The 11,564-nt window shown below is 43.6% G+C and overlaps 1 protein-coding gene across 1 annotated transcript in view; it reads right to left on the reverse strand.

Moving 5' to 3' along the window:
• The window catches only part of RELL1 (RELT like 1), a 50,726-nt gene extending 40,613 nt beyond the window's left edge, over positions 1 to 10,113 (reverse strand). The window contains exon 1 of the mRNA XM_016140719.2: positions 9,939 to 10,113. Coding sequence (XP_015996205.1) covers positions 9,939 to 10,026 — 88 coding nt within the window. The 5' untranslated portion in view covers positions 10,027 to 10,113. The remainder of the gene's footprint in view (positions 1 to 9,938) is intronic.
• Positions 10,114 to 11,564: the final 1,451 nt, after the last annotated feature.

Below are 11,564 nucleotides of genomic sequence, written 5' to 3' on the forward strand. Positions count from 1 at the left end.
GTAAACTGCAACCCTCTAATCAGGTAGCTGGTTCCTCCAGCAACCAGCTCCATATCCTGAAGCCATGTGGAGGCCCACCAAGAGTCAATCATTAGCATGACCTGAGGTATGGTCTAAAAGGGCTCATTAAGGGCTCGTTATGGATAACAAGGCATCACTCAGGAAATTCCAAGAGTTTTAGAAATTCTATGCCAAGAGCCAGGGAGATATATATATATGTTATGTATATATAATACATATATATATTATACACACATACACACATATACACATATAGATATATATATATTTTTTTTTTATTATACCACACTGACTCAAAGCCAAGAGTCTTTACTAATTTATATGTCAAGATGCAGTACCGAAGAGTGTGGGAAAGATCATAGGGTTCAAGCAAAGTAATCCTCTTTCCTTCTTATGTCTCCCCCTTCTCATCCCACCTGGTCCCCCCTGCCACCCCCCCACCCCCCCACACACAGATACTAAGACTGACTTTTCCCTTCCTGCCTCCACACCTTTGCACGGGCTGTTCTTTTTCCCAACACTCCCTTTAAGGTCTATTTAAAATGCTACACTGTAGGGTACTCAGTCTTTTCCATCCCTAGTATCAAAAGATCTCCTCTGAGATCCCATGTAGCACTTTCTGTAGTTCTCTGATCATACAAAACACATTCTCCGTTATTCCATGATTTGAACTTATAGCTTATCTTCCCCTTCGCAATCACAAGTTTGTGAAGAACAGAAATCAGATGTGTTGTTCATTTTACACACCCAACGGTGACTCTGATTAAGGCCCTCATTTTTAAACAAATTACATGCTGAGTATAGGAAATATCTACAAGTTTTATCTGAAAAGACTATTTAAACACCGAGTTGGCAATTGTGTAAGAAAAATGAGTTTTACCTTCAAGACCCAGCTTCTTGGCTTAATCCCCTAGTTTTAAGCAATGTCCAAGGCCCCCTTTTTCCTATCTCTTTTTTGCTTTGTTTTGTGTTTTGCCTTTAACAGAGAGAAGGGGAAGAGGATGGAAAGAATTGAGGAAGCAGCGGAAGCATTCAGGCCATACAAGCGTATAGCACAAACATGCGAAGAAAAGTGAAGGAATGCCTGTTCGGCCATCTGCCACTTGACCAATGCCAGGAAATTCCGGGCTGGCGTTCTTTATAATGTGAATAATTCACATGATTGTGTTGGAGACTTCCAGCTAGGAAGAGCTGTTAGAACATTTGAAAGTTAGTGTTACTGAGTTATATTGTGAGACAGAAAGCTTGCGAATTCTTCAAACTTCCACCCCTAACAGGAATCTCAGAACAAAATCACATCCTGTTTGTAAAAATGCATAGGGGAGGAAGGCTTGGCATGTTACAGGTGTCGAAAAAAATTTTGTGTTTGTTTTTAACCCTACCTAACACGTGACATTTTATATATAGGTTCTGTACAAATTTTCAGCCATTCGGCTAAACTCATCTGGCCAATCAAGAAGGGTAATAACATAAACTGTCTTATTTGCATCTTTTCAGGAAACTGAAATCGATTTTCCCTTAATATCTACCTCATGACAAAATTTCACAAAAATTATTTATAAACATAATGGCATGTAAATTGAATTATTCCCTTCAAATATTTACTTTAATAGCAAATGGACAATTTCTGAAGAATTACTTAGATAATTGCCAATTTTCTACTAAAAATATAATCTACATTTAATGTATAAGATACCTTGGTTTTCTCTGTAAGTAGATTAACCTATAATAAAAAAGTAAAAAAAAAAAATTTAAATATAAAACCTTCCTTTTGCCAGTGGTGCTGAGCGTAGAGTACAGGTAATTTCATATAACACAAACAAAATTTGAGAACAATGAGCATCCATCCAGCCTTGGCTTCCCCTCATCTGTGACTTGAGTGAGACATTTCACTTTTCTTTTGTCTCGGCTATTCTTCTCTAAGTCTGTTTCCTCAGTTCTACAAAACAGAGGCTTTAGCAATCTGATCCTCATGCAACTATGTGAGAGGTAAATGTGATCAAGCAATGAAATATTTGAGCATGTTTTATGTATGTCACTGCCCCAAGGAGCTCTGGTTAGACCAAACACAGTGGAAATAACTGCACAGAATTATTATCTGTTAAACAACATGAAATGGATGCAACATGTATTCATGGACTCACATGTATATTCACAGAAGGAAATAAAATCAGTAAGAATACCTAGGAAAGAGTTCCTGGAAATGTTATCCTTGGATCTCAGCGTGAAGGATGGATGGAGAACAGGGTATGGATAGCCCACAAGAAGGGAAGAAATTTCCCGCTTCAGAGAAACAGGACCCACCTATTTCTTCCACCTCTTATTTCCCCCACTCAGGTCAGATCCTCAGGCATTATCACCTGGGAATGTGCTAGAAAAGCAAATTCTTCAGTTCCTTCCCAGGCCTAATGACTCAAACACCCCAGGGTGAGGCCCAGAGATCTGTGTTTTAACCATCCTTCTGGTTAATCCTGACCCACCGCTGTAACTTTGCTGGCCTCTCGCTTCCTCTCCTCCATGACCGCTAGTTTTCGGCACATGGCGAACGCCGACATTTTTACAAGTGTAAATTTCATTTTCTCCAAAAAGTCTTGCTCAACCTGCACTGGACTCTCATTCCACACCCAGCCCCAGGTTAGGCACTCTGGCCCTGTGCCAAATCTTCTTTATCAAGGTACCCAGACACTTCATTATTGCTTGTTTAACCATCTTCCCTGATAACCTGTCAGCTCCATAAAGGCATGCACTGAGTCTACTGATTTACATCCCTTTACCGTAGTGCCTTGCATGCAGTAAGGCAGTCTACTAATATTTGCTGAATTAAAAAATAATAATAAATTTAAAAAATAACCCTTAAAACAAAAGTATAAAGGAAAGGTATAAGATATTATGGGATATATACATACATATATATATATATGTAAAATAGGTGAATTTGAAGAACTTACTGGCTATAGAAACATGACTGAATTTAGTTTGTCTTTGAAAAGAGCTTCGTGAATATATTTTGGTTTTGAAGACCTTTGCACTTAAAATTTTCACTAACAATTCCAAACAAATCAATGTCATACTATACTCACCTGATAAGGCAGTACTTGTTTACTTTTTGTTGTCATGCTTTATTTCTCCACAGACAGGCTTTTCCACCTCAGGCTTTTGGGGCAATATGGCCCATCGAGGCTGGCAGACAAAGCAGCCTCTCACCAATTTGGGAAGGGACAGGGAAAGGAGACTACCGCTAAGATTTATAGCTGAATATTTTTTTAAAAAAACCTAACTCTTTGCTTTATTATTAAGAAAAAGCCTCAGGCCATGTTAGAACATCGAGATTCCAGCTCTGGCTTCGTTCCTTCCAATATTTAAGTATCTGCTCTGTTCTGGGTCCTGTGCTTGGATCTGAGCCTTGGACGATAACCAAAGCACACCCACGGGCCCCCCCTCACCAAACCTAATGGTCTGTGCCTCTGCTACTTTTGTGGCCCTTCCTGACTTCCACAGGCCACCGAACCTCTCAGGCTCAGTTCCCCCACATGCAAAGAGAGGGGATAATTACAAGCTGACCACCAAGTCCCTCAGACTCTAAAATTATACAACTAAGAACAACACAGTTAGTCTCAGAAGTCGATTAGCCAAAGGCATTCTTCTCAAGGCCTGCTCACCCTAGATCTGGACCTAAAACACAAGACCCTGGAGGCATAAGGACCAAGGGCGAATGTAGAGCAAGGAGCTATGCCAGGAGAGCCAGCTCTAACACCCTGGGAAGCGTCCTGGACAGAGTAGAGAAATACCACTTAAGTCCTGGCTTTGCTAGCTCAGTTTCTCATCTACTAAATAAGAGGCTTTGAGGAGACAGATCAAGGTTCCTTCCAACCCTAATGCTACAGGATTCTACTTCTCATTCTAATTTGTGTTTTTTTCCAACACCACCAAGCAATCGACTCAATTCTGACATTATCTACTATAAATAAATGCATTGCATTAATTTTCTAGAATCACTAAGTCTGAAATTTGAGGCATCTCTGACCTCCTAAGCAAATCTAACCCTCAGGGTTTCAGATCAGGGATTGTGGCCCTACATTTCTTTTCCATGACTTATCTCTTCAAGTCAATAGGCGGCCATATGTAAAACTGCTCAAAATAATAAAATGTCTTATGTAAAAAAAGGAAATCCTCGAATAAGTGGCACTTCATGAAAAGAAGCACTATTTCTGTATTCTAGTATGGAATATAGTAAGATAAAGATATCTGAGAAAAGCTGAGGTCGAGTTAATTCTAGGCGTCTTTAGGGATGGGTGCCTGTTTTAACGGAAACTTGATGGAGGAGTTGGGCCAAATTTTTCCTCTGCCAGTTATTGACACAGCTCCCTTTGTGAGGGAGGGAAGAAATGGAATCCACTCAAGGGACTTTTGGGGAGACGGTGGCAGATACCTCAGGCAAACTGAGTTCCTGTGCCTAGTCATCTCTCCTTCTGGATCCTTTTGCCAAACTAGTTGAATTTGGGGGAACCGGTTTTCTATTCCTGCTTCGAGATATCCCAAGGCCCCACCTTCTTGCCTTTGCTCATACCAAGATCCCAAACTGCTGCCAGCTCTTCCTGACTCACCCCATTTTGTTTGTACTTCCCTAAGTATAACTGTGTTTCAACCACTAATGCATACTGTACAGAGGGAAAAAAAAACTCTTTAAACCATTTTCCTCATCTGTACTGTGGTGAAAATATGGCAGAGTTGCCTCATGGATTATTGTTTCAAGGTAAAATATGCAGCGCCTATGGCCATACCACCCTGAACATTCCCAGTCTTGTCTGACCTCAGACACTAAGCAAGGTCAGGCCTCATTAGCAGTCGGATGGTAGATAAAACATGCATGACACAGGTTTTGGCACATGGTAAGTCCTAAAAAAGTATATTATTTTTTTTTTTTCCTTAACCAGATACCAACCACTTATTAACTTGTCGCAAGTCTCATATGGGACAAGGCTCTTCAGAATTTTGCTTTCAGATTCCCTGTCTCATCTTGCTCTTGAGCCCCGGATGCTGAGGTGGGATGTTATGGGCAGGGGGCTTTGAGGAGGTGGTGCGGTTAGTGCCTCCGAATCTGGGGGGAAGAAGTAGGGACTAGTGGGCTTGGCAGGGAGTTCTCTTGGGACACAGCAGATATGCAGGGCTGAGCCATTTAGGTATCAAAATTAGGTGAGAAAGGAGAGAAATAAAGGAAAGAAACCATTACCTTTATAAGAATATAATGTGACACTTTCTTTTGGAAGCAGTTTGGAAGATTCATCAATTAATTTACCGCTAGCCAGTCCACCTGTAGGTATAGTCACAAATTGATGTGCTTCCAGCTTGGTGAACATGCGGAGATGAGGGGAGAGTGGTACGCCTGCCCAGGAGAGCATAGAGAAGCTCCTCACCCTTTCCCCATACCTTCCCCTATGCATCTCTTGCCTCTGGCTGTTCTTGAGTTGTAGCATTTTATAGTAAACCAGCAGTCTAGTAAGTAAAATGTTCCCTTAAGTTCAGTGAGGTGCTCTAGCAAATTCATCAAACCTGAAGAGGGGTCTTTGAAACCTATGATCGATAGCCTGTTGGTCGGAAGCACGGGTGACAACCCAGACTTGGGATTGGCATCTGAAATGTGTGTGATGGGGGCAGTCTGTAGATTTGATCCCTTACCGGGGGGTCTGATTATGTAACACTCAGATATCAAACTCATTAACATAACTTCAGCAAAACTTAGCAATATTCACACTAAATGAGATAAATATATACTATAGAATCTCACATTGGTTCATGTTAGGGTTTACCACCAATGGAGTATGCAAAAACCCTCAAAAAAAACTTTTGTTTTCAGAGATTTTCAGATTTCAGAATTGTCCATAAAGGATTACAGACATGTGAAAATGACTCAAAATATTAGAAAAAATAGTCAACCTACTAGTAATCAAAGACATACAAATTAAAGCAATCAAGGTACCAATTTTGGCCTTACAAATTGGCAAATGAATTTTTCAAAGAATATGGCGATGATGTGAAAAGTGAGTCCTTTGACCATTGCCGTGAGAACATAAACTGGGACAACCGTCAGGTCACCAATATTGATGTCATCTATGCCTCAAAAACACGAGTACCTCTGACCCCAAAAATGCCTTTTCGGGAACCCATTTTCAGGGAAGTCATTGATGTCTAGACAAAGCTTTATGCATAGATGTTCACTGAAACAATGAGCTTTAAAGTTTATTGGAAAATAATCGCCAACAACTAAAATCTCCTAAAATGGAGGCCAAATGAAGTAAATGCAATGAATCCATATAATAGAACATAAAGCAGCCTTTTCTTTCTTTTTTTTTTTTTTTTTTTTTTTTTTTTTTTTGCATATAGGGAAATGGAGAAACCCTGATGTATAATGTTAGGTGAAAAAACACAGGACACACAGAAAAATTATATTTGTATTATGATCTTATTCAAGTAAAAAATATAGAGAGGAGACCAGAATGAAATAGACCACCAATGCTGAGTGCCTTGGAGTAATGAGATCAAGACTGATTCTCTCCTTTTCTCTCCAAACTTTAAATCTTGTGGGGAATTTTCCAAAAATACAAGAGCATTACATTTTGTTTGAGGGAAAGAAAACAAGAAAGAAGGCTTGGCTACTTAACTCCCAGTCAATGGCAGCAAACTCATGAATCTGAGGTATCACTCAGGGCCATGATAATATTTACAATGGACCCATCATTGCAAAATCATCACCACCTCTAGAATTAAAACTTTACAGTATGAGTGGTATATGTTTATTAGATAGTTTGGTTGAAATTGTAATGTAAGTTCAACCTAATGGGAACTTTGGAGTAAAAATACAGAAAAAAAGATACATAGGATAAAAGATATGTGCCACTTTACCCTTTGCTAAGATCTTTCAAAGACAATAGCTCATTTGATCCCTACTAGCAGCCAGTAAGCTGATAAAGATGGGAGCTGACACACGCCCGTTTCATAGGTAAGAAAATGGAGGCAGAGAGAGCCATACTTCCAAAAGCGGCAGGGGCTCTTCTTGACTTTTGACTTCAAGTCCAAGAGCTCTGACTTGGAGTTTGAAGCTCTTTCCACTCTATCTTGCCATTACCCTTTGTGGTTCTTTATAAACAGAATAAAAAAGAAATTTCTTACTTGACAGAAAAACCAAATGATTTAGTGATAATAAGAACAGGCTTCAGAATTGAACAGATTTGACTCAAGGTCAAAACCTAAGTTACACATATGAGTGACTTTTGCAAGCAAACTTCTCAGGCTCAAGTTCCTTATCTATAAAAACAAGAATTAAATTATTCCTGTATTTATTACAGGACAGGGTATTATAAAAATTAAATGACCTGAATACATAGACAGGCACTTCTCAAATTTTTCATTTCTTCTTAAAATTAAAATTGTGCATGGAAGCCCAAGCTCCAAGGAGTGCTTTCTCAAAATATTGTTTACTATGCATTATAGGAATGTACAGTTGGGTAGCTACCTGGACAAGGGGATCCCAGAATTTAATAAAGCTTATCTTGAGCATCCAAATGAGGAGTCAAGAGTGTGCAGGGCAACCCACAGAGCCCAGGGAAAGCACTTCATTCACCAGCCCCTGGGCCTTTTCTCTTTGTAGAAGGCCCTACCCACTGTCTGGTAGAGAAACTAATAAGCCCAAAGGTTGAGTAACCAGAGAACTTAAGAACATAAATAAGCCAAGAAGTGGGAAATCATCCCTTCTGGTGCTTGTGCTATATAGTTTCAAATGCTGTTACTAAGAGACAAGAAATTTAATGAGATTCTCCTACCAGGCAGGAAGTAAAAGGCATTGCCACTACCTGCTGTGAAGTTATCTGTGAAGTTATCTATTCTTTTCCGTGCTTCCCACCTTCTGATAACCAAAGAAAATGAACTATAGAATCAAGCTGGCTAGGTTATCAAAGATAAAGATACATATAAAGACAGACAGACACAGACAAGCGCGCACGCGCGCGCGCGCGCGCACACACACACACACACACACACACACACACACACCCCTCCTAGTTGTTCTGTTCCTCTGATTAAATGCCGACTGATATACTAGTTATGTGATGTTGGGCCAATATGTTTCTCTCTGGGTCTCAGTTGCCTCACTGGAAATAAGAACTTCCTAGCGTTATAAGACATAAGTGGAAAGATATACATGAAGTGTCCAACTTACAGCTTGCACACGGCTGATGCTCAGCATTACTTCCCATTTCTTTCTTCCTACTTCCCCAACACATTCCCTACAAACATTAACACTGTCTTAGATTCCAAGAGGAGACCAGATGTTGACTGGTCAGGCATCTGCACACGGGCCTCAAGTCACATTGGCACTCTATACCCTTTCCTTTCTACATACCTCATTCTTTCTTCAAAAAGGTTACTGTGAATTGGATGAAGCTTTCTTCATCACATTCCAGTCCTGAGAGCTGAAAGAGATCCATGGAAACACAAACTTACCCTAGGGATGGATTTCTCCAGCTGATGGCTGATTACATGCATCATGTGCCGAATTTTCAACAATTGTGCTCCCAACTTAAGCTCTTTGAATTCTAGAGCAACTGACTAACCCTCTAAAGTACTGTCTACAACCTCTGGTCCAATTTGAACCTGACTATGCACCTACAGCTGTCTTAGCAATAAAACACAGGCTGAAAACCAAACTCTCCCATTCAATAATAAATGTCACTAGTTGTCATCTCCCCTGGGGTGGGGGTGGGAGGATGGCTGAAGGAAATACAGGTTTGCTAATAAAGACTCAGGAGATATATTATCCATCCTGTTCGGTTCCTAACATGTTCTGGTTTCTGTGAAAAAGTGAAGGCCAAAGTGATAAGCCAGTTTAAAGGCTGTAAATGACTGGAATCTTCTCAGGAGTGAAGAGCAGTGTATGTGTTTTCATGGAGGAGATAGTTACAGTTGGAAAGCTTCCAACTGGTTATTATTTAGACCTGAAGAGGAGCTGCTCAAGCTTAGAAGAGCTTGCTGACGTCAGATTCCAGGCCGCGGTAACCCCAGTTGGCCAGGAAGGTACACGTTTATTATTATTTTTAAATTACTGCAGTAAGGTGGCAATTAAGAAGGGGGAACAGTGGTAAGGAATCCCTGGTGTTTATGGCTATAACAACAAGTGTGAGAAAGGACTTTTGTTAAAGTTACATGTCCTCTTAGATTTCAATTAAAAACTCCTGCTCCAAGTTTATCATTGGGGACAATAATTCATCATCTCAGCTAGTGGCTTCCTGTCGTGACCACAGGTTTCTTTTGTGGTGACAGGAATCGACTCAAAGAAAGGAAAACTGTAAATTTATAAACGCGTCTTCTTTTTACAAGTCCGGTTTATACACGATACGTGCGAAGGAATCTGAAAACCCCTACCTGTCACAAGAATCCATCGACCACTAAAATAAATACAAACTTGGAAAGGAAAGAAATTGAAACTTCTCAAGGTTTTAAGGTATAAGGGGGGGGGGGCAGTAACAGCGCACCCGGTCCCCTGTGTCACGATCTTCCGCTCGTGGGGCCTTTGAGGACAAGGGCGTCAGAAAGGGAGTTAGCGGGTCTCCGAGGTGCTGAGCCGAAGCGCACCGGAGGAAGTCGAGCCCAGACCCGGACTCTACACCCGGGAAAGCCCAGAGGTGGAGTTTGGGGGTAACAGGTCCTCAGAGCAGCCAGCGAGAGGAGTGAAGGCGGGAGCCGGGCGGGCGGGAAGGGAGGTACCCGAGCCCTCGCCTCGCGCCGCGCCCGGGCCTGGACAGCCAGAAGTTCAGCGCGGGGGACCCCGCGGCCGCGCCAGGACGAGCGCAGCTCGGGGCGCAGCAGGGCTGCAGTCCCGACCCCTCGCCTCCTCCAGCGCGCCCCGGCCCTGACACGGTACTCACCGGGGGCCACGAGCGGCGAACTCACGGCGCCCCCCACGAAGACAGCAGCGGCGAGGACGGCGGACCCCGGGAGTCCCCGCGGGGCCATCGCCGCGTTTCTTCGCCCTCCTCCCCCGGGGCGCCGCGTCCCGGGTGCTGGCGGGCGGCGCAGCTCCGGAGCAGGCGGACCACGGAGCGGCAGGGCTCGGCCCCCGCGCCTGCGAACCCCGCCCCGCCGTGGGTCCTCCCCCCACCCACCCGCCTCGGCTCCGCCCCGCCCCGCCCCGCCGAACCCCGGCGCCGCCTGCAGGAGAGCGAGGCCCACCACGTGGCCCCGCTCCCTGTCCCACCCACCTGACCCTGTCCCCGCCTCTCCCCTTCGCGCCCGCTTCCTCTCCAAGTCCCTGTCTCAGCTTCACGCGCTGAGCTGAAGCCCTGTTCGCCCCCACATATCCCGCCCACGGCCACCCGGCCCCGCCTCTCCCCGCCCACCTGGCCTGGCTCCTCCTCTTCTCCCTGCTCCCGCTTCCTTTCCCAGCCGGGTTTTACCGCAACGGCCAGTATAGCGCGGGAGCCCGGGGCGGGGCCCAGCCGCCTAGGCTTGTCCTCCCCAGCTCTGGGACCAGCGAGAGTGAGAAGAGGAAAGCAGAGAGCGGGGCAGGAAGCTCGGGATGCAGACAATGGCCAGCACAGGAGTGGGCCCGATCTTTTTTCTCTATCAGCATCTCTATTCGGTTGGGCATTCGCTCGATGACTGGTCCCGGAGGGGCGCTGCGCTGGACGTCAAGTTCCAGTGTTTGAAAAGTGAGAGAAGGCAGATCATTTAAATGTCTTCCTATCTCTGCTTCCAGTTAAGCAACTCCTATTGGGGAACAAAACCCCTACATACCTCTAGGAACAAATTGCTTTTTAAAAATACATAAATAAATAATGTGCCTATATTGCACCTTGCAAATACTTCCATAAAGTACTAGCTCTTCAAGTGTCTAGTCACATATCTACTTGTCTGCTCACATCAGCCCTGTGAGGTGAGTAGTATCCCATTTCACAGGACAGGGCGTAAACCCATGACGGCTCGGCCACGGTGATGAATTGGAATTAGCTGGTCTTCATTGTGTTGGCTCACTGCTGTGCCCTCAATGCCTGGCTCAATGACAGCAAGCACTAAGAGGTCAGAAATGGTTTTTGAAGTTGAATCATCGCAAACATTGATTAGACACAGAGCCTTTCTCTGAGTAGTCTCCTCTTAAGGGCACTTTAGAGACTCTTGAAAGAGGGTGATCAGGCCTTGAGCAAAGGCTAAGAAAACCAGTAAGTCCAGGAGGTGGAGGCTAAGAGTGTTCACAGAATGGGGGCTCTCCCTTGACCTGACAGTCTTCAATTTTCAAAGGAGGACTACTTATCTTCTTGCCTATTCTTCCGTGCAGTTTACTAGACTCTTACAAACATTTGCACTGACAGAAGCAGTTTACTAGACTCTTACAAACATTTACCACTGACAGAAGCTCCACAAGTACACATAGCTAAAAGATGCAGCCTCTGCCCTTTGAAGCCAAAAGTGGGTGCTGTGCATCCTGTGTACAGTTGTCGGCACATCCTGCAGTCTGGCCAGTGAAGCAGTTTTACGCCAATATAAAAACCGAGGAT

The sequence above is a fragment of the Rousettus aegyptiacus genome, unplaced genomic scaffold (genome assembly GCF_014176215.1).
Source record: "Rousettus aegyptiacus isolate mRouAeg1 unplaced genomic scaffold, mRouAeg1.p scaffold_m13_p_10, whole genome shotgun sequence".
NCBI lineage: Eukaryota > Metazoa > Chordata > Mammalia > Chiroptera > Pteropodidae > Rousettus > Rousettus aegyptiacus.